This window comes from Meleagris gallopavo, chromosome 1 (assembly GCF_905368555.1).
Source record: "Meleagris gallopavo chromosome 1, MGAL_WU_HG_1.1, whole genome shotgun sequence".
In the NCBI taxonomy this organism is placed as follows: domain Eukaryota; kingdom Metazoa; phylum Chordata; class Aves; order Galliformes; family Phasianidae; genus Meleagris; species Meleagris gallopavo.
This window is the reverse complement of record NC_139404.1, coordinates 103,505,816-103,528,408: the sequence shown is the minus strand read 5'-3', so window position 1 is coordinate 103,528,408 and position 22,593 is coordinate 103,505,816. Positions and strand designations below refer to the sequence as shown.

Here is a 22,593-nt window from a genome sequence, read left to right as displayed (position 1 = left end):
CGAGTTGAAACGCAAGCAGCACCTGACGTTCCCCTGTTGTCGCTCTGTGGAGGGGCCAAGTTGGATGTATAAATCTGCAAATAGTTAACTTAGCAAGATCCGAGCTGGCAAGTAATTGTACCTGCTTAGTTCTGGTCTGAAGAAATAAACATGCAATAAATTTTAGTAGCACATTTTTAGAAATACAGCTGTTGAATTGTTGTATTATGTGATTAGCTTGCAAAACTGTAATGGCTTTTAGATGTTGCATTATGGACTAGGAAGCATGATGTAAGGCTATTCTGTTTTAACAAGAGAACTTCAGCAAAAGAAACACAATAATGAAAAGACACGAGTAGGCTATCAAACATAGGGCCTCCGCACAAGGCCAAACTGTTTCATCTGTGAGTACAGTGGGATGCAACAAGCAGATGTCAAGATACTCCCCTCTATCCTCCTTATTTTCCAACACACCGGTATGTATCATTAAGCTTGCCAAACTTATCTCTATCCAAGGACGAGCAGATATTCAGAAATAATGGCTGAGTGAGCAAATCTTACCATTCTGGTACCTATAAATTACTTATAATAGGCATCCTACTGAGTGTGCATCAATGAAGAAAGTTCATCTGGAGGGTGAGTGAGGAAGACCACTGGATGAAGTAGAAGGCTGTTGGTTGGACTGTCATGATGCTAAAAGGACACTAGACAGTAGAAGAGACCATGGAATAGAAGACCGGAAACATCATCAATCACTACCCAAGAGAGGTATATATATATATATTAATTATCTTGCAGGTAATTGAATGCATACTATCTCTGGAAATATAATGAACTCTGAATTGTGTCAGTGGACTGGAGCACTTCCTCTACAAAGACAGACTGAGGGAGCTGGGCTTGTTCAGCCTGGAGAAGAGAAGACTGTGGGATGACCTCAGTGCAACCTTTCAGCATCTCAAGGGAGCCTATAAACAGGAGGGGAGTCAACTCTTTCAAAGGGTTGATAACAGCAGGACAAAGGGAAATGGTTTTAAGTTGAAGAAGGGAAGATTTGGGTTGATATCAGGGGGAAGTTCTTTACAGAGGGAGTGGTGAGGTGCTGGAACAGGCTGCCCAGAGAGGTTGTGGTGCCCCATCCCTGGAGGTGTTCAAGGCCAGGTTGGATGGGGCCCTGGGCAGCCTGGTCTAGTATTAAATGGGGAGGTTGGTGGCCCTGCCTGTGGCAGGGAGGGTTGGAGCTTCATGATCCTTGAGGTCCTTTCCAATCCTGGCCATTCTGTGATTCTGTGGATGTGTCATCTTTGAAGTGCTTATGGTGAAATATCCTCAATGCTTCCCAGCGCCACTAAAAGGGAATCCCTGACTTAATGGTAACAAAACTCAGCTGTGAAGTTTCTGTGCATCAATCTCTTAAAAGTAGTACAGCAGCACAATGTAGTACAGCACTGTAGAGATTACTCTAGCTCCCCAATCAAAAGAACGACTGGCAGACACACCACCAGCCAGAAACTGATGAGAGAAGTACTGAGCAGATCAGCAGAAAGAGAGAAGAGTTGCTTATCTGGCAAAGTGACACCTAAGAGCCCTCCCCCACAAGGAGTCAATTCTTAGCAGGATAGCCAATTTAACTTAACAAATACATGAAGGAACCACCGTTAAGAATTCACAGACAGAAGTATGAAAAAATTTGTTTTTATCAAGCGTTAGAAGTACAACTTCGCACTCCAGTAATTTTTAAATGTCATATAAACATTAAAAAATAGTACGTAAATACACAAATTTGTATTAAAAAGGTATACTTTTAATGCTTTAATTCACAGTAAGAACTCTAGGGTATTCTTTTCTGGGCACTTTCAACTCCCTTCCCCACACCTCCATGATTTCATTTGATCAGCTTTCTCTGTGTGAATTTAGAAATCAGTTCACTGACTTGAACACAGCACTACCCTTCTGGCTGTGATCCATCCAGCAACAGGTTTCAGAGTAACCCACCAACAGAGCTAAAGAACAGTAGCAGAGCCCTTTCAAACTAAAAAGCGGACAGGTTAAAAGGCAGGCCGCTCACATCTCCTCCTTCTATAAGATAACTCTTCACTTGAGTTTATAGAAAATATTTACTATGTTACAGCTAAAATGTATAATACATTATTTAACCACAAGACAAAATAATGACTCCCTTTTTCTGTTACATTCTAACAGTGCTTTTCATTCTTCTGTAGGTAACATAAGCTGAATCATACATGGAAAGGTCACAGAAATATTTGTTACAAATAAGTCCTGTGTATTTCTGGCATTTGGGCATACGTTTTCAGAATGTTAAAAAAAAAAAAAAGAAAACTAAAAAAAGGACCAGATCTGTATGTTCAGTCCAGAAACAGCTAAGTTAGATAATATCTATTGGTATGCTACAAATTAATAGTGGTTCTCAGTTATTCATCTTCGTATGTATTCGCTTTTTGGGTCCATATCTGAATCCGATGAGTCACTTTCACTGGAAGAACTAGCTGAATTTTGCCACACATCAGAGCTGTTTAGATGATGTGGTTTCTGCGTGCTTTCTATGTCGTCAAGGAGTTTGGATTCAACAGCATGTGTACATTGCCAGTCAACAGCATCTTCTTGGGAAGAGAGGAGAGCTGCAGAACTATCTGTGGTCTCTTCAGAGATTCCCAGAAGCACAGATTTTAAATTTATCATAAAGCAAGCATTGCTCCTTGACCTAAGAGAATAGGTACAATTTACCTTAGACAAAGGACTGAGTAACTCACTATTAATGTCTTTCTCTTCTTCAGCATCCAGCTCGTTTTCTTCAAAGACTTCTGGGTCATCATCTGGATTCTGGCTCACCCAGCTGCTACTGTCATCACAATTACTACTTGTAGAGCGCTGCACAAATACATGAGATGTGTCAGAGGACTGAGGTGCTCTGCGTATGATATCACGCCTCGTGTAGTCATGATTACTCGTGGCATCGCTTTCACCGTCATCGCTGTCATCTTCATTGCTGACAGCCCCAATGGATCCTTCTGCCTTTTTTTTAACCTCGTTATAAATGACTTCTACAGAGGCTATTTCTTCAGATTCAAATGTACATGGTAAATAGGTAAACGTTTTCATGAATACCTAAAAGAACAAATTGAATCAAAAAACAACAGACTATAAGCCAAACTGGCACACTCACATAGAAAAGTCTGAAAAAATACCCCAACCATGAGGTTGTCAAACAAATTATTCCCTTTGTGCCACATTGTCAGCTTTTCTGCAGAGGTCAAGGCATCTAGGATTTTTCCCTCTTCTCCACTCCTGTAAACTGACAGCCCTCACTGAAGTCCAGGCACGCAGCATTGGACGGTACTCTGCCTTAATTATGGACTTATGCAAAACCCTATAACTGACTGAGCTGACTGAAAATAGCTTAGTATCTGGAGGTGATGCAGGTACTGCTTACTTTGCGTTTGCCTAAACCTCCTCCTTGAATAAGTTTTCTTCCAGAGCTATATAGTTCCTTTTTTTGTTGTTTTGGTGTAATTGTCCTGGCTCAGATATATTGCAAGAAATTTATATGCAGCAGGAAAGATTTACATATATGAGATCATTTTCAAAGGCTAGAAAATTCTCTTCTGTGGGGTAGCCTGTTTCTGTGCACCACAGAGTTTGTTTGTTTGTGTGTGCATGTGTGTGTGTGTGTGACTTAGTAGCCTACAGACTATCTTTGATACAAGCAAATGCAAATTTAAATGCTATATGGATATACATTATTTGTACCTAATACATATACTTAGAAATTTTATATGGCGAGCTTCCAGCTTGAACCAGGAAGGTTAATATGAAAATTACGTACCAAGGTATCTGGAAGTGTTTTCTTTTGAAGAATATAACCTCCTACATGCATACATTTCAGGATGACAGCTAAAATAAGTGAAAAACATACAGCTACTGCAATTGTGATGCTCTGGTAATCTGCAAGTGAAAAAAAAACAAAACAAGCATGAATGAAGTTTTCAATTACCACATTTCATATTCCACATTCAGAACAGCTACTTAGAATCTGAGAATAATTTTGGATAGAAGGGACACCTCCAGGTCAAGACAAGCAAATTTCAAGTTAGAATCAGAAACTAAAGAAAGAAATTACACCATCTTTAATAACTATTTATGCAGTTAGTGCAGATTCGAATCGTGTGTGGGATTAGCAATAGATCTGTAGCCCCCAAACGGATGAGGTTTTGTATTTATATTAATATTTATATTTTTATGAATCCCCATGATGTTTATCACTTTTTTGGTACTTTCTTGATATTTTTAGAATCGACTTGTAAATCTTCCTAAGTACAAAGAAACCACTGGTACCTAATGGAAGCAGAAAACAATGTCTGCATCACAGCATAGTTACCTTTCTCAGCTATAGAGTCCGTAGTTATGCATTTCCAGGCTGATGGGATGGAATGTTTATTTAGAGATGCAGTGACCATAACAGACACACAGTAATTTCTATTTGGATACAATTCTTCAATGACTGTACTAAAAGGATCTTCAGTGATTTTCTCGCATGACGTCTGTTATGAAAGAGAGTGTTTTAAAGTTAACTGTTCACCCAAAAAGAGAGAACGTGACATGTGAAACTGGAAAAACTGACATAGTAACTCAGTGTTTTACCTAGGCAATTGCTTCATCTCTTGTTCTAGCTGTCAAGATGCTTACTTTATGCCTAAAAAGCTTCCAGTGCAGGCAGTTGGCTCTCTGGCTAGCCAACTTATTCCAGCGCTGTGCCAGCCCCAGTGCTAATGCCTCCCTTTTTAACTTAAGGTCTGCACAACTGTGAATTTCAGTTCACTATTTTTTGTTACAGGGAACGGATTATCTGTTTCTACAGCAAATTTACACTGTCAGAGACTGCAGCCTTTAACTGATTTTTGCTTGCAAACACTAAGCCATCTCCCATTATTTCAGTATCTTCTTATGGGCTTCTTATCTTCTCATAAGTATCTTCTTATGGCTAAGCCCCAGTCCCTTTCCCCAGTCCCTGTAAGGATACAGGACAACCAGTATTCCTTTCTAGGTCTGCTACTCTGCAGTATAAGGAAGTCAAGCTAATGTTTTATTCTAAGTATTCTAAGTATTTTCTGTTCACTTGTGTGAATCTGCTGACCATTAGAGTCATTTTATGTATTCTATATTTCTTGTCTAAAGAAAGAAATAGAAACAAAAGTTCTTTACCTTATGTTTTTCATCAACTGCTTTCAGTGTTATTTCATAATCAAGGTAGTTATATATATCAAATAAAGATAGCAGCTTTCCATTTTCTCTTAAGTGAGTGGGTGGCAGCTTTATGGTGATATTTATGCAGCGTAGACAGGAACTGATATTAAATTCTGGAGGTCCCAAGAATGCTGTTCAAAAAAAGAAGAAAAGGAAAACATGGAAAAAATATACACTGTGTACTCAGAACCAATAATATTTCAGTTTTAAAAAAAAAGTTAGTTTATAATGCCTTATTATATATATATATATATATATAATGTAGGACATTTACACCTAACTGGAACAAAAACTGAAAAGAACAAATGAACTTACTATTAGAGAGTGGTGAAAAAGTAATTGAAGAGGAATTGAATACTTCAGTTCCTACAAAGCTCTGAACGAATGTAGAATATTCATCAGAAAAAACTTCAAAATCATCTGTCATGTTACAGAAGGGTTGTACAATTCGTGAACACTGTTTTGCAATCTTCCAGTTACTGTAAATCAAAATAAAGAGTAACTAAAAATTCAAAGTAATCTGTTTGGATCCTCTGTTATATGAAGGCATCTTTGTGGAATGGAAAAACAGAAAGAAAAAAAAAAAACAACAAGGCTGAGTATTTTGAATTGATAAACATAAAAAGAAAAAAATGTGTCTTATATGAAGTAAGACTTGCCTCTGGTTCTTGTACAGTACACGATAGTATGTTGGCACAGTTGGATCACTTTGTGCCTGCCAGGACAAAATGTGCTGAAAATTGTTAGATGTCATTTGTAGATTATCAACTGGCCCTCTTGGAATCTCTTCTAGAAAAGGAAGGAAAAAAAAGAAGAGAAAACACACAATAACCTATCGTCATCATCATCAATATGAATGACAAACAAATTTCAGATTGCAGCAAATCTAATCAATAAACCTCATTAGAGAAGACCAAAATTTGCCCCCAAATAAAGCAACCATAAAACAGAACAGTGAGTTCCGCACAACAGCAACAATGCAAAGGACTGTCCCCCTGTATTTCATTCAAGTTCTTTCTTCTAGAAGAATGAAGCTGTAAGAACATGCAAGTTCCTCTGAAACACTAGGAAAAGTGTTGGAAAGACAATAGAAGCCTCTTACCGGGCAAGCTGCTGCAACAAGCTGCACACAGAATGTTGACAAACGCTGGAAAATTAAACTGTGTATTAGTGGATTTGTACATCTACAATATCTGACAATTAGTTTACTATTGGCAATATTAATCCACAACAGTCAGAGACAATGCTAAGTCTTCCCTTGGTGGAAATGTTTCTGTAGTCCTTTGACTTAACTTTGTACGTTATGGGGTTCTCTGTTCCACAACTTCCTCTGCCTGCTTTTCTCTGTGTTTGTTTCCTTCCTTCCTTCCATCAGAAGGTTGGCACCTTCTCCAACCATTGTCGTTAATTCAAATAATTCATGGCTCCTAGGAGCCAGGCCTTTTTAAACTAGCTGTGGTTCATGCTTCTGTTGATCCTCACTAGAAGAGATTCAAGACTCAGTTCAAACAAATCTACTTGAGATGCTCTTATCAAATGGTGTCTTTAAGGATTCTAACAGTAGTTTAAGGTCAATTTATCTATTAAATACCATGTTAAGTCAGAATCTTATAACCCTTCTGAAATAAAATGAAGAACTTTATTGACTCATCTTCAGTAACGAAAGGACAGATGTCTTATGCTAAATGTGGGGAATCCTCAAGGCTGTACATACATCTTTGGCATTAGAAGTCTGTTTTCAGTCACCTAATTCATGTAACTCTGTATGGGAACTGTTGGATCACAGCCTGAACCTCTGATTGATCACCTGAGGCGAGCACTGAGTCAGCCCTGGAAGCACAGGTGAAGGCAATTCACCTGCGTGATTGGAAGGGGTGGAGCCTGGCTGCACCTCCTCTAGACCCCATTTAAGGGCTGACTGCCACTAGGGAAAGATCTCTCTCTGAAGATTTCTTCTTGTGGAGTTTCTTGCAAGTCTACAACACTTTCCATTTATCTCTGATTATCTTTTCCAACATGATAATTTTACTAGCCTAACTTCCTTGTATACTTACTGATCATCCAGTACTTTAATATTTGTATACTTATTGATCCTACAAATTCCCTCTCTAGTTCAGTGGTCTCTCCTTCCCAAATCAAAGCTTATGCCCTGTTTCTATAACACTACTCTGTGTTTCTAATCTTTCTACACAGTTCTGTTCTCTGCCTGCAAAAGAAAATAAAAACACAAAAAAAATGCTGAAACATCTTTTTTCTTCTGTCACAAGGCGTGGTTATAACCACATTCAGCCACTCAACCAGGCCTACTGTCTGAGCAATTTTCTCAACCCAGTCTTCTTGCAGACTCTGACATCCCAGATTGCCACATCCTCTTGTATAAGCTCTGTAAGAAGCCATCATCTAATCTGGATTCTCAAAATATCACAATATTCCCAAAATATCACTAGCCTGATACCTTGTTTGAACTACGTTGACTAATATTTTAACATGTTCTTTTATTGTCCTCATACTGATTACAATGGTAACTTCTGTAGCATGCAGAGTGGTTTTTTTGACTTCACATTTGTATGGCAACTAGCAAAGTAGCACTCTGGTACAAGATGGAGGTTCTCAGGTGTCACACACAAATAACAGAATTGCTTCACATGTCAGCAAGTTGTGCCACAGAAAGAAGCACCCCAGAAAGATAAAAGAAAATGGGATATACTTTATGAAAAATAAAACAATCTTACAGCAATCTACAAATAAAGGTTAGGATTGTGTGAAACACTACCAGAATACATCTACTAGGTAAACTAGAAGTTATTTAGAACGGCAGTGTGCCAGGCATCTTGGGAACTGTTCTGTTCCCGACACACTGTGAGTATATCCTAATGCACGGGTGTCCAACCTTTCACCCTTGCCTGGATAGGTAATGTATTTATGACAACTGAAAATGGAGTTGCAAACATAAACTGATGATTTTGTCAATCCTGAAACCTACTCTCAAATTCCTTTATCAAAACAGAAAGCATAGCTGCCTATTTTTTTTCTGTTCTCAGGGCTATGTTTAGCCAGTGTACCAAACTGCATACAGCTATTTGCCATCTCTTGAGTTAGCACTGCCCATGCCCTCCCCATGCCCTGGTTTTAGCACAGGCAGTGCTGATCTCATAGCCATGTGCAAATTATGGTAGGTAAGGGTAAGTTAGGTTGGGTAAGGTTATACAAATTCCAAGGAAGGTAAATTAGGGTAGGAAAGGTTATAATACCTGTCTTGTTGACATGTCTGTTGCAGGATGGGGCCCAAAGGGGGAGGGGAGCTCCAAAAGCTGTCCCCCAGCACCGTGATTTTATTCTCTTTTTAACACGTGATTTGTTTGATAGGTAAGGGGGGGGCAAACTTCTACAAGGTATACAAATTACAATATGAGCAGGGGTATGAAGAACACATGACTTTACAGAAAAACAGATAAACGTCCATTGATTTTTAAAGACCTCGTTTTCAGTTCCCAAAAATGTGAGGGATTGTTAATACGTTAATTACCAGTTTTACAGTCCCCATGTTTTTGCCAAAGGTGGCATTTTCTCTTTTCTTTGACAACTTCCAGTCAAAGTTCAGGCCTTGACACAAGTACCAGGCTGCGCAATGTTAGGCATAGGTAAGGTGAGGGAAGTGACAGAAGCATAGCCATCTGGCCTGCACAGCCTACATGACCAGAGGATGGCTACCAGACCTATGTTCCATCCTGTTCTCCAGCCCTGCATGACCTCTCCCCTTCTTCTGCCAATGGCATCCTGACTTATATCGGAAATAGTGTTGCTAGCAGGAGCAGGGAAGTAACTGTACTTCAGTATTCAGTACTGCAGAGGCCACACCTTGAGCACTGTGTTCAGTTTTGGGCCCCTCACTACAAGAAAGTCATGGAAGCTCTGGAGCGTGTCCAGAGAAGGGCAAAAAAGCTGTGAGGGTCTGGAGCACAAGTCTGTTGGGGAGTGACTGAGGGAACTGGGGTTGTTCAGTCTGGAGAAGAGGAGGCTCAGGGGAGACCTCATCAATCTCTACAGTCACCTGAAGGGAGGTTGTAGTGAGATTGGTTCAGCCTCTTCTCTCGTGTGGCTGTGAAAGGATAAGAGAGATTGGCCCCAAGTTGCAGCGAGGGAGATTCAGGCTGGACATTAGGAAATACTACTTCCCTGATAGAGTGGTCAGGTGTTGGAATGGGCTGCCCAGGGAGATGGTGGAATCACCAACCCTAGAAGTCTTCAAGGAACGTTTAGATGTTGTATTGAAGGACATGGTTTAGTGGGAACTATTGGTGATAGGTGGACTGTTGGACTGGATGATCTTGTAGGTCTTTTCCAACCTTGGTGTTTCTATGATTCAGCAGGCTATACTTGGGCAACATTCCATGCATGCCTGTTTTAATGCATCAGTTATTTTTTGTTCCTTGCCTATGTTTGCAGGTAGTACTGGGAAAGAAGAGGAAAAATTTCCTACTAGATTAGTTAGAATCTTTATGGTTCTGGAAAAGTGCCTTAAAAATCACCCTTTAAGGAGCAGTGGGCATGCAACAAACCAGCACACACAAGTATACTTTGGTGCCATTTCTATTGACATCATTTGGGTTAGATACTTAGCCAAGCAAGTCTCTCTTGCAAATCTGGCTTTTAGGGTGTTAGTCTTACAAGTATTAAACTGCATTACCAGGATTTATTCTGAAACTAGATACAAAAGAGATTAAGCCACTCGCTGAAGTTGCCTATTTAAAAAGCATACGTTCCCAAAAGAGAGGAAACGCTTTTTCTAGTTTAATTTTGCCATGCACATCACAGACATCCTCTCCTGTATGTCTTCCTTTTGCATTTGTTCTTCTACATCATTACTGAATAATAAACATCTCCTTTGAGATATGCAATTAAAACTAGAACAATTCATTTCTTCCAATCAAGTAACAATCACCCATCTGTAAAAAACAACCTGTGGGTAAGAACAATAAGGCAATACTTTAATTGTTGTTATTTGTTACTCTAAACACAAGCCCGGATTTGTAATCACACAGCCTTTAGCACACTGAGGACACAACGTCAGTACACAGGCTCTAGCAATGACACACTTCCACTGAGTACCGTCTTTGGATTAGGAAATGCAAACAGTCATTTGCCTTTCTTTCTTATCCCGGACACCTCACATCAGATGTCTTTCTGAAGGAGTTCCTGTTGACACAGATGTTTTTATTTTCTCTTGGTATTTGATTTTTAAATACATCACCCCTTCCAAAACAAATCCTGTTCCTCCAGAAATCAAGCTGCTTCAGTAACTTTGTTTCAACAAACATGATTAACAAAGGTAGTTGGAAACCCCCATCATTTAGTATGTTGCTTCCTTAGAAAAGGGAAACAAACAGGAAACATAAGTATCAAAACTCTTTCCTCCTCCCATCACATCCCAGCCAACAAACCATGTTGTGCTTGCTAACTCAGAAACCTTATGAGGAGTCCTTAGGAAAAATAAATAAATAAATAAGGACAAGACACAAAAAAACAATGTAGCCAATAAAAGCTCACTGAATATTTAGAGAATCAGTACACTGTTTCAAAGCAGTATTTTTCTAAGGGGAAAATCTGGTTTATTTATAGAACGGTATATTCAGAATACAATACATGAGATATTTGATTCTGTGAATTATTCTAGAGAGAACTCCATAATAATGTCACGGTATCTTATTTCAGTAACTCAGGAGGAGTTATAGTGAAAAGCCAGCAGCACTACCTCTCTTCCACTGTAAAAGTACCAGCAACTTACCAAGCTGATAAAAATGCAGTGCTCCATCCATCAGTGCTTCCATACTGATAAAGAAACACATCCTCCTGACTGTAAAATAAACATTTTGCTCCTGTGCCTACAAATATATTAAAAATCAATCACAATCAGCAGATAGTATTGGTGAATGACTTGTAAGTAAAATGAGGTCCATGTACAACTAATTATTTTAACCCTTTCAGTGCACTGAAAGAAGAGGCACTGGCACTGAAACAGTCACTGCTATCATCCTGGGTGGTGTTCCTTAGAATAGACAATCAATTTTCTTTTCCTCTCCCCTCCTTTCCCCTCCTTAAATAGAAAGGGCTCTTTATTTTCAAAGAAAATAAATACCTCCAGCATTGTACGACTATTTGTGCAAAATAAATAGTTTTGTAGAATAGTTAAAATTTAAAATTGCAACAAAGCACATATTATGCTCTAACTCAACACATTATTTTAAAGGATTTTTGTTTTTTCTTTTTTTTAATTCACCTATCTGAGGTGCAGTTCTTCCTCCACTCAAAGCTTTAGTGTGATTACAGGAAGTCACTGGTTAAGTGTATCTGTGCAACTGATAATCGTAACCAAAAAATAATAAATTCTTCCACAGATGAAAAGAAGGTTCTTTTTCATTTCAGCTTGGTTCATTGTATTTATTTGTTGAAGCACGAAGAATATTTTGGAGATTCAAAATGCCCTCTTCCCCCTTTTCAATCAAAATTAGAAGTGATAGATAAGAAAATATGATTTACTAGTTACAGACACAGAATCATAGCGGTTGGAAGGGACCTCTGGAGATCACCTAGTTGAATTCCAATCTTTAAAGTTGGTCACTGATATCAGCAAGCTGGAAAGCAATTAATTGCCAATGTGTACCAAGTCTGTTTATTGTTGGCACTAGTAAATCATACAGAAAAAAATAATTTGACTTTCCCATTCAGATCAAGCTTACACATTTCAGAAGTAGAAAAAACATATTTTCTGTTTTCAACAAGCTAACCAGCTTTGTCTAGAAACTCTACAGAAAACAATGTTACTTTCACAGTGACTTTAAGGAATTATGCAATAACTGGTCCACCACAGACCCTTGCAGTCAAGAATAACTATCGTACTCTTGAATATTTCTTACATATTCTATGATTCAGCACCTTAGAATACATAAGAAAAATGTGTCCAAACACGTTGCTCTTCGAGTCTGCATAGCTGCTTAAATCTATATGTCCTTGGCAAACTAATCAATAGTAGTGGAAATTCAAAGGGAAAACCATTTCTGTCAGAACTGTTACTAGCTTTTGTCACTCCTTACATCCTTAGCAACCCTGAGAGAGAAGCCAGGGAAATACCTGTGACTCCAACCCCAACTCACCTCATCAGCCAGCTCCAACACAGTAACCGGATTGGGTACTCCTTGGTGCTGCTTGAAGTATCCAGCACTTTCAAAACTCAGCTTCACAATTCTACCTCATTTGCAGAGGAAGCTCATCTTTAACAGGCTAGGCTGTTTTGGATTGACTGTTTCCAATCAAGGGGGAAAAAAAAAAAAAAAAGATAGCAATTTCTGAAGTTTTGAAAATCACTGGCTTGTATTTCAGAAATGCTTCATGCCATGGAATTAGAAAACACACCATATTCTTTGAAACAAGCAGATTGCATGCTTATTTACAGAAATCTACATATTGGAATACTGAGGGGGTAGATGGACATGGAAGAGATGCCTAATGTATGGAAGTCAGCAAAAGAATGTTCTAATCCTACACAGGCAATATGATATATGAACCAATTTTATTACAGAAACCACAGGAGCGAGAGAACTGCTCAATCTGGAGAAGAGGAGGCTCAGGGAAGACCTCACTGCTCTCTACAACCACCTGAAAGACAGTTCTGGTAAGGTGGAGGTCGGCCTCTTCTCCAGGTAACAGTGACAGGATGAATGGTAATGGCATCAAGTTGCACCAGGTGAGGTTCAGCTTGGTTTTTAGGAAAAATTTCTTTGCAGCAAGAGCAGTGAGGCAGTGGCACAGGCTGCCCAGGGAGGTGGTGCAGTCACCGTCCCTGGAGGTGTTGAAGAGCCGTGTGGATGTGGCACTGAGGGACATGGGCAGTGGGCGTGGTGGGGGTGGGCTGGTGGTTGGACTGGGTGATCTTAGAGATCTTTGCCAACCTTAATGATTCTATGCTCTACACTGCACAGGCGTGGCTTCAACTCAAGTAGTGTGTGCAGTTTTGGGCACTACAGTACACGAAGGACACACAAAACTATTAGAGGAGGGAGGGCTACAGAGATGGCAAAAAGTCTGGAGGGTGAGGTGTACCAGGAGCTGAACAAACTGGCCCCTCGGCGTGCTCAGCGCAGAGCAGAGGAGCTGAGGGAAGGCCGATGGCGGCTGCAGCTCCTCACAGAGAGTGACAGAGCTGTGTGACAGCGACAGGGCCCGAGGGAAGGGCATGGAGCTGTGTCAGGGGAGGGGTAGCTGGGGGTCAGAGACAGGGTCTGCACCAGAGGGCGGTGGGCGTGGGACGGGCTGCACAGGGCTGTGGGCACAGCCCCCAGTGCTGGAGTTCAAGGAGAGTTTGGATAATACTGTCAGATATAGGATTTGAACGCTGGTGACGCTGCATGTAGCCCGGAGTTGGGCCCGATGATCCTGAGCACACAGCCTGCCCCTGCAACAAGCTGTTCGGATTCAGCCCCAAACGAGCTGCTGGGGACGCGGATGTCGACCAGCAGGATGCAAACAGAAAGCGGCCTTTCCAGGAAATACCCGCCCCCTCCTTCCCTCACCGCACGCGGCCGAGCTGGTACCGCAGATTCCGCTCCCCGAGGCAGGGGCTGGGACGGGACACCGCACGCTCTGCCCCTGCGGCCAACCCAGTGCCCGTGCTGCTGGGGTCCCCCCTCCCTCCAACGGCGCGGTTCCGAGGCCCAGAACCAGAGCTAGCCGTCCCGGCTCCGCCCCTAACGGGGATCTCCGCGGCCGTACCTCGCAGCGGGCGCCATCCTTACGGTGTGCGGAAACCGAACCCGGCGGCTCCCCGCGGCTCCCCGACGGGCTCTGTCGGAGCCGCGCGCTGAAGCGCCCCAGGGCGCCGCTAAGGGCGAAATGGGCCGTAGGGCACTACGCTGCGCAGGGGGCGGGACGAACAGCTGGCTGGGCTGCTGGGCTGCTCGATGCCGATGATCGACGCCCCGCCCCGCAGCTCGATTGGCTCTCGGGTTCGAGCTAGGAATACGTTCGCCGAACGCTTCCCCGCTCTGCTCGTTTCGGTTTCTTCACGCAAACGTCTCAGCCAGCTCTTTGATTTCTGTGTTTACTTAGTGTTAATCATGAGGGAAGCGTTCGCAGAGAGCTGCCAAAGCCCCTGATAGTGCCCTTCCTCCTTCGTTGGCCTCTTTGTCCTCAGTGCAGGGCTGTGTGCTGCTGCTCCCATCCTTTAGCGGGTATGCAGATGGGTGAAGTGTCCTCTGGGCGAGTGTGTCCTGACAGCCGAATGTATTAAATATATCTCTTATCGAGCGTTGTGAGGGTTATTCATGAGAAGATCTTTGTACTTAGGAGGAAATTCTTTCCTCAGAGGGTGGTGAGGTGCTGGCATAGCTGCCCAGAGTAGCTGTAGTGCCTCATCCCTGGAGATGCTCACGGCCAGGTTGGATGGGGGTCTGGGGTAGCTCTGCACATGGCAGCATTAATTTGTCTCATGGGACAAGTGTTACATATGGCAATATTACTTGTTTTTGGATTTCCATTTTTGAAGGCCTCTTGGAATTGTCCAAGTATACAAAGTTGAAAAATTCCAGTTCCAAGCTGATTTCTGAGAGGTTACCTGGAAGCAGCCTCAGGAAAGAAAACTAAGGGACAGTATGAATCTTAGCAATCCTTCTGAGTAGTTCACTCAGATCCTACCTCTCAAAACTATAGGTCTTATAACTTGCAATTTTTATTTTCTTCTTGTCTCACTTCTCCTAAGCACTGATTTTTTTAAAGGCTGTTTTACATGTGACGGGAAGGGATGTCATACAAATGGATCTTGACAAACTCAAAAGGTGGGCCCATGTGTACCTAATGAGGTTCAACACAGCAAAGTGTAAGGTATTGCACTTGGGTCAGAGTAATCCCAGATACATATACAGAGAGGGAGAACTGCTCGAGAATAGCCCTACTGAGAAGGACTTGGGGGTCCTGGTGGATGAAAAACCGAACATGAGCCAGCAGTGTGTGATTGCAGCTCAGAAGGCCAATGGTATCCTGGGCTCCATTGTGAGGGGTGGCCAGAAGGGACAGGGAGGTGATTGTCCCCTTCTATTCTGCTCTTGTGAGGTCTCATCTGGAGTACTGCATCCAAATTTGAGGCCCCCAATACAGGAAAAATATAGAGCTGTTGGAGAGGGTCCAAAGGAGGGTCAGAAAGATGATCAAAGGGCTGAAGCACCTCTCCTATGAAGATAGGCTGAGAGACCTGGGCTGTTGATCCTGGAGAAGACTGCAAGGACATCTCATTACAGCCTTCCAGTATTTAAAAGGGGATTATAAAAAGGAGGGGGATCAACTTTTTATAAGGGTTGACAGTGATAGGACAAGGGGGAATGGTTTTAAGCTCAAGGAGGGAAGGTTCAGATTGTATGCCAGGGAGAAGTTCTTCACAGAGAGAGTGGTGAGGTTCTGACACAGGCTGCCCAGAGAGGCTGTGGATGCTCCATCCCTGGAGGTGTTCAAGAACGGGTTGGATGGGGCAGCCTGGTCAAAACCAGATCTGGAGGTTGGTGTCCCTGCCTGTGGCAGACGGGTTGGAACTTGATGATCCTTGAGGTCCCTTCCAACCTGGGCCATTCTATGATTCTATGATTTTCTAATATTTTGTTAACTGCTTTATCAGCACTATCTGCAGTGAACACTCTTTCTAATTTCCTGCCATTTTTGCAGAAGCTTCCTGAAACTGCTGCTATTTCCTACACATGACATGAATTTACTGGGTAGATCTCTTGGTCAGCACTTTGGGCTGAAGACTCTGAAATTCATCTGCACTTTTTTCCCTCTATTTATTCCCTTCTCCCTTTTTTTTTTTTTCTGATCACTCCTTGTCTCTCCTTTCAACTATAAATATAGTTTGTAATTCTTTAGACTACTAATATAAATATAGTCCAAACTATGATCCATAAATATGTTTTAAAGATAATTCTTCATGTTTCTCACTGGCCTTCCTCATTGTCTCCAGTGATACTGCCTGGTCATCCAGTAAGTCTTCTGTCTGGCCTCGGTACAACATAGATGAATGCTGGACAAAGAGCAGCTTTCCCTGATTATTTACATCTGCTACTTCTATTTATATTGCTATATTTCCATTTTTTCTATTTTTATTTTGTTCTGAGCCCAACTGCTCAGACTGTTCTGAAACCTCGGTGAATCCAAAATTAGGAAATATATCTCCATTAAAAAAATATTATGTACGGTCTAGTAAAAATTTTTGTATACTCATGTATAGGATCAGAAAAATACAAAAACCTTGCAAGGTTTGAGAAGCAATTTTTAAGTCTTTCCCGATTAAACAAATTGGAATGCAGCCTTTTTTGGCCTGAAGGTGATGCTATTTCTCTAGGAAAAAGTGTTGGAAAAGATAACGGAGCACTTTAGAAGTACTTCAGAAAGTGCTTCCACTAAAGTTAGATATAGACTATTTGGGTTCTCAGACATAATAAGATTCTGGAGATGTATTTCATGAGCAATTTGGAAGGTTGAGACTTCTCTTAGCAGAACTCAAATGTATCATCAAACCTTCTAACATATGATGGACAAACACACTTAAAATGAGAGAGATTTCCTCCTTTTTCCTTTTCATTTTTGCTTTCCTTTTCTCTCCCTTTCCCTTTCTCTTTCCCTTTCCCTTTTTTAGATCCAATGTCTTTTCATCTACACAGGGAAAGACACTTTCATGTTTGCAGATGATGGGTTATCCATTTGACTTTCTTTTGCCTATGCTTCTACACCTGTATTGCTATCTCTAGAATCACAGAATCATAGAATTGTTTAATTTGGAAGGGACCCTTAAAGATCTCCTGGTCCAACCCCTCTGCAATGAACAGGGATACCTACATCTACATCAAGTTTTTCCATGCAGCCTTGTCCAGCCTGACCTTGAATGTTTCCAGGGATAGGGCATCCACTGACTGTCTGGGCAACCAGTTCCAGTGCTTCACCATACAGGTTCTGCTTTCTTAGCCTTATGTGCCTTGCACATGTGCCTTGCACATTATGTGTTCTGCCTGTTGTGCACAGTGAGTCATTCAGGTAATGAGCTCTCTTTTGGAAAAGGTAGCTTTCATCGTACATATGGATATAAAAGGGGACTGCCACCGATTTCTGATCCCTAGCTGGGATTTCTAGATGCTTCTGTAGCAGAGATGACATATACTACCTCTCAACATTGTTTATTCCAGAGAACCTTAAACTTTTCTTTTGAAACCACTATCTGAAAAAACCTTAATTGTTGTCTTGAAAGGATACACAGGTAACAGATTGAATCTTTGCATCTGTTATCTGCAAAATTTAGTTAGATCTCACCATGTATTATTACATGGAGAATCAGAAGTGGGAACATGATGTCCCTCCTTTGAAAGGGACACGTTGAAGAGGAATGGTGACTTCCTGCTCTCCAGTCAATACCTTTCATCTCAGAGTCTTCCTGTATGCTTTGTCTGAAAGAAAAGGAAGAACTAAAGATTGGAAGCACTTGCTCAGCTTTTCTAGGGAGTTGGATGTGTTTTCTAAAATATGGCTTGTGTTTGAAAACAGAGAACTTTCATTTCTGGCTGGCTAATCAGTATTGGAAGCTCCCACATTGGCCGTGTTAACAAAAGTGTGGTTAAATTTCTGTGTAACTTTATAAGACTGATAAGAAAGCAATGCTAGGCAATACTTTCACGTGACCCCATGCTTTGGCTACAGGCTTCTGCTGTGTTAAATGAGATGAGAGGAGACTACAGGCTTCTGCTGTGTTAAATGAGATGAGAGGAGACCCTGTGAAGTGGAATTGTGGTAGAAGCCAGAAGAGAAGTGAAGCAATGGGAAGGAGAACTGAGGCACTCAGTAGTTATAAATAAAATAAAACAAAAATAGGTCATTTACAGAATATTTTCTTTTGTTTAGAGTGATTTCTACAATGGGCTCTTCCAGCATCTAGAGACAATTCTGTATCATCACCCAACATCACTGAACATAATGAACATAAAATATATGTGGCAAATTGGATTTGATGCCCTGGTACATCACACAGCTGAGTCAGGATATGCTTTGGCATTGCACTGGCAGCAAGATTTGTACCTGGCCTGTAGCCTTCACTGCCTGCAGTGTAATAACTAAGTAATAACTAAACAATATAAGTAGAGCTGGTTCAGCCAAGTTCCACGTGAAATCATGTCACCTCTGTGAAGTCAGTTAACCCAGTAGGGTCTGCAGCAGGGCAGTCAAGACTCAATCTCTGGTGATGGATGTTCATTAACAATTTGAAGTGTCTTATCTGAATTTTCTTATCTGAATAAATAGCACTGAACTAGAAAATACCAAATGCTTTTGGAGGCTGCTGATCTCTGAGAAATAGTATGATTTTTTTTTTTTCCAAAATACTGTTTTGGAACAGCTTTAATCTTTCATTAGGACCCGGTAGGGGTAGTGAGCTTCAGACACTGCACAGTCCAGGAACATATGTTAACATGTTATTCCCAGCATGGGAACATTACTTTCACGGTTTTCTCAGATAAATACAAACATAGAAACATGTAACGAGTGTTACTCAAAGCATAGCATGTATCAGCTGGGATTTCCCTGTCTGCAAGTTTAAATTCAGCAGTGTCCCTAGAGGTTAATCAACGTCAATGGCAATTATTCTTGGTTCACACACCAAATGAAAAGAATGTTTATCTTTTTCCTGTTTTGCTTTGTCTCTTGGCTAAGTAACACGAATGTAACATGGAAATATCAAAATAATAGAGAGACTTTGTTGGGGCTGCAGCAGGCTGACAGAGTAGTTAACTTCTGTGATTCTTCGATACTATGATTTGTTTGGTGTCAGCAACCATCTCCATTGTCTTAATCCTCAGGGAGAAGGAGGATGTTTAGCAGCTGTCCTTGCTGTGGAAGAATGAAGAATCACTACAACCTTGATTTGAGGAACAGTTCAGACCATATCTTGGGGTTTTATTTCTGTTTTCCCTTTGATAAACTTTAGCCTCTGGTGTGCTTGGGGTTTAGGTCCCTGGGGCTTTTGTGGTAGGTGCTGCATTCAGCACGCAATGCACACAAAGCACAGTATAGCTGCTAAACAGGGGCAATTAAACTTAGAAGTTCCTGTAGTCATGCAGGCACTGACATCCATCCTTGGTCTTTATTACACAAATTAGCTGAGTGAAATAAAGGAGATTATTAAATAATTACACACGTGCATGTGACTAAAGAGTCTTAAAATATTGGAAAAATATGATTAAATTTTCCATTGCCCATTTGTGGGTTTTTCAAGACACACATTCTGTCAGAATTTGGACATTTGATTTGCAAATGCCTGGCCCACCTGTTAGTGTGATGTGGAGATTTTCTCTCTTCCCCCAGTTTTTGAATCAGATAAGTGCTCGCTTTTACCTTGTGCCATCTGAGTAGATGAGAAAAGAGAAAGAGGACGGAGGCAGAAGTTGCACAGCTCTGAGGGTCTGCAGTTCTCTACTCTTTGTGCTGCGGTGAACGTGGGAAATGGTTTTCATGGATGGGGGCTGTTGTTTCTGCTTCTGTGGTGTCTTGTTCTTCAGAGACCTCTGGTTTCAGGCATTCAACCTCACTGCTTTGCAGTTTCCCTTCCCTCAACATTTTCCTTCTTGTAAGTAATCACTTAATGGCATGGCAGAGCTGAGGAAAATCACTGTTAATATTATAATAACATAATCTGCAGCTCTGACTGGTATTTTTTGGTTTGGGGAAATAATGTGTAGATTTGCCAAACCTACAATTGGAATGGGAGACACGTAAAGTTCCGGTCATTTCATTTTACAGTTTGGAACACCCTGTATTAAAGGTACTGGATTTGTAGCGGGGATGTGTTGTTAATTATCATTAGACCTCTGCTTTTGATTAATGCTGCTAATTAGTTTCTGTCCTTGACTTTTTCCAATTAAGGAGTAGATGCCTTGGTGCTAAACACCTGGGCATATTGTCTAATTATATGAAAGAAACACATATTCTCTCTGTAGGTAATTATTTTAACTTTCAGTGGTAGTTTTGTACTTAACAGAGGTGGCTCTGTCTCTCTGAGCAACGGCACAGAAAGCGTCAAGACACCAGGAAAAATGCTGCAGAATGAACAGAGTGCTGGGTATGAGCTGCTTCCTGCTGGATATTTTCTTGACATGAGAGAAAGAATCACTCTTCTTCTTCTTGCAGATAGAGGGCTCTGGAAGGAGGAAATAGAACAAAATAAAAACAAAAGGAAAGAAATATAAGACTGCAACCGCATTCATTAAAATAGGTTAGGGGCAAAAAACTTGCATTATATTCAGATGTGGCTGCCTGAATACATCCAAGGGCCTGACACAGTCTGGCTGATGCAGATATTTGAAGACTCTTCTTTCATCTGATCGAGGGTTAGAAGAAGCAGACCCATACGCTATGAGATCCAGGGCGACCTCAGGAGAAGGAAAAGGATTGGCTTTGAGTAAAATAGACTGCTGTTCCCTGGTCTCCTTCCTGAATGAGCTGCCCAAGCCCACCTGAATGTGACAGCAGTATCTACCAGAGAGACCTGGCTCTATTGTGTGGATCTGGCTAATACTGTACTGGCCACCACAAGCCTGTATGGGTCTGGCTCCCTTTCTCCCCTCTGGGATGGGTTAGGTGCAGTTCCTGCCACTCTTTTACTAGCTACTGTGGCTGGAGGTGCTGCTCTTACTTTACAGAAATACAGGGGCTCCTTGTCAGAAGAGAAGACTCTGAAACCGCAGATTTGGTTCTGTTAGTGTCATAAGGCACATCCTGGCTGAGGCTGAGACCATGCAGTGTAGGTAGTGTATAAGGTATCCCACAGCCTGCTTCTCCAAGTCAGCACCCACCCCACTTCATGTAAACATGGAAGATACAGCTTCAGACCCAATGAGTTTATTTTCTAAATCGAAAAGATAGGGACTGCCATATCTGAGCTAAGGGAGCATAGGTTATCCTTACTTTGATTTCAGGAAAAACAAAACAAAATAAGCGAAAAAAATGACACCACCACAAAAAAAAAAAAAAATAAATAAAAAAATCAACCACCAACAACCAAAACCAGAAGTTTTGCTGACGTCAGTGAGGGATGGGGGGGAGGGGAAGGGGGAAGTGGAGAGAGGACTGTATCACAGGGAGTCAGAAAGAGACTGAGAAGAATGGAGACCATTAATATTGGCATGTCACATTTCTGGGACTGAAGAGCTTACTGATGTACAGGAGGAAAGGCAAAGTATTATAATGTGTGTTGAGGTGAGGTTTTTTTGCTGTGAGACTTCTGAAGCCGCAGAAGCGGGGTATGCAATGGGGCTAAGACACAGGAAATCAGTATCTTGCCACTCAGAGCCATGACATCCTTAATATCTTTTGTCTCAGGGGTAAGGTTCTTTTTAAACTCTGCCAGGCTTTCGGGACTGAGGATGTAAATCGCTTTTCTCTTCATTATCACAGCTTTCCCTGCTGTTCCTTCTTATATGTATTGTCTATGTGGAGATGTTAGAGGCCTCTCAGGACCCAGAGGAAGCTGATGGAGGTCAGATATGGGGCAAATAACAGTTAATCTCAACTGTGCTTGAAAATTTCCTGCCCTGTTCTTCTCTTCTTTTCTGAAATAAATGATGGGAGCTACATAAGCATTGCTGACAATGCTTTGTTGTTTCCTTCCCAAGTAAATGTTCACTACTGTCCCACAAAGACAGCACAGTAATGCCACAGCCAGCAACTTGCTGAGAGTAGAAGCGATAGTGATCCCCATAGTAACTGAGGTGCAGCTGTGCAGTCTGCCTACAGCCACCTACTCAGGAAATGCACCTTCACATAATCACAGAATCGCAGGGGTTGGAAGGAAGCATAAGAGGTCATCAAGTCCAAACACCCACTAAAGTAGGTACCCTACAGCGGGTCACACAGGCAGGCATGCAGATGGGTCTTGAGTATCTCAAGGTGCAGAGTTCACCAACTATAAGGCAGTTCTGTAGAGAACAAAAACACCCAGTATTTCTTCATTCATATTTTCCTAGCTGATTTGGCAGTATAAATTTGAATGGCAAAAGTAGCAATTCTTTCAAAGCACTTCAAATTCCTTGCATGGAAGCCACTATAAAAGTGCAAAGTATTCTCATGCTAATAATGCATTGTAGTGGGATGTCATGATTCCGCATATAAAATCAGAAAACTACCATTTTTCTTGTATGCATAAACAACTCACATTACACTTGTAAATAATGGATGGAAATCCAGAGAGGATTAAAATAAATAAAGGACTAGATATTTTTCAAAGGCTACAGCTTCACAATTCCTGGAATTACAAAAGAATGACACGTTTACTAAACTTTATTT

General features: G+C 41.3%; 1 protein-coding gene across 4 annotated transcripts; it reads right to left on the bottom strand.

Annotated features, from left to right (window-relative positions):
• Positions 1–1,655: 1,655 nt before the first annotated feature.
• IFNAR2 (interferon alpha and beta receptor subunit 2) lies at positions 1,656–14,201 on the bottom strand. 4 transcript variants are annotated; one of them, XM_003202902.5, is made up of 10 exons: positions 14,005–14,201; positions 12,390–12,535; positions 11,024–11,120; positions 6,341–6,385; positions 5,898–6,027; positions 5,554–5,717; positions 5,197–5,369; positions 4,373–4,535; positions 3,821–3,939; positions 1,656–3,102 (listed from the first exon to the last, which is right to left on the bottom strand). In XM_003202902.5, the coding sequence occupies exons 3-10, from the start codon at positions 11,082–11,084 to the stop codon at positions 2,413–2,415; spliced, it is 1,545 nt and encodes a 514-aa protein (XP_003202950.2). In that variant the 5' UTR covers positions 11,085–11,120; positions 12,390–12,535; positions 14,005–14,201; the 3' UTR covers positions 1,656–2,412. The 4 variants fall into 4 exon arrangements, with proteins under 4 accessions (XP_003202950.2, XP_010721238.1, XP_019476141.1 ...); XM_010722936.4 differs by lacking the exon at positions 6,341–6,385; XM_019620596.3 differs by lacking the exon at positions 11,024–11,120 and having other exon boundaries at positions 14,005–14,200.
• Positions 14,202–22,593: the final 8,392 nt, after the last annotated feature.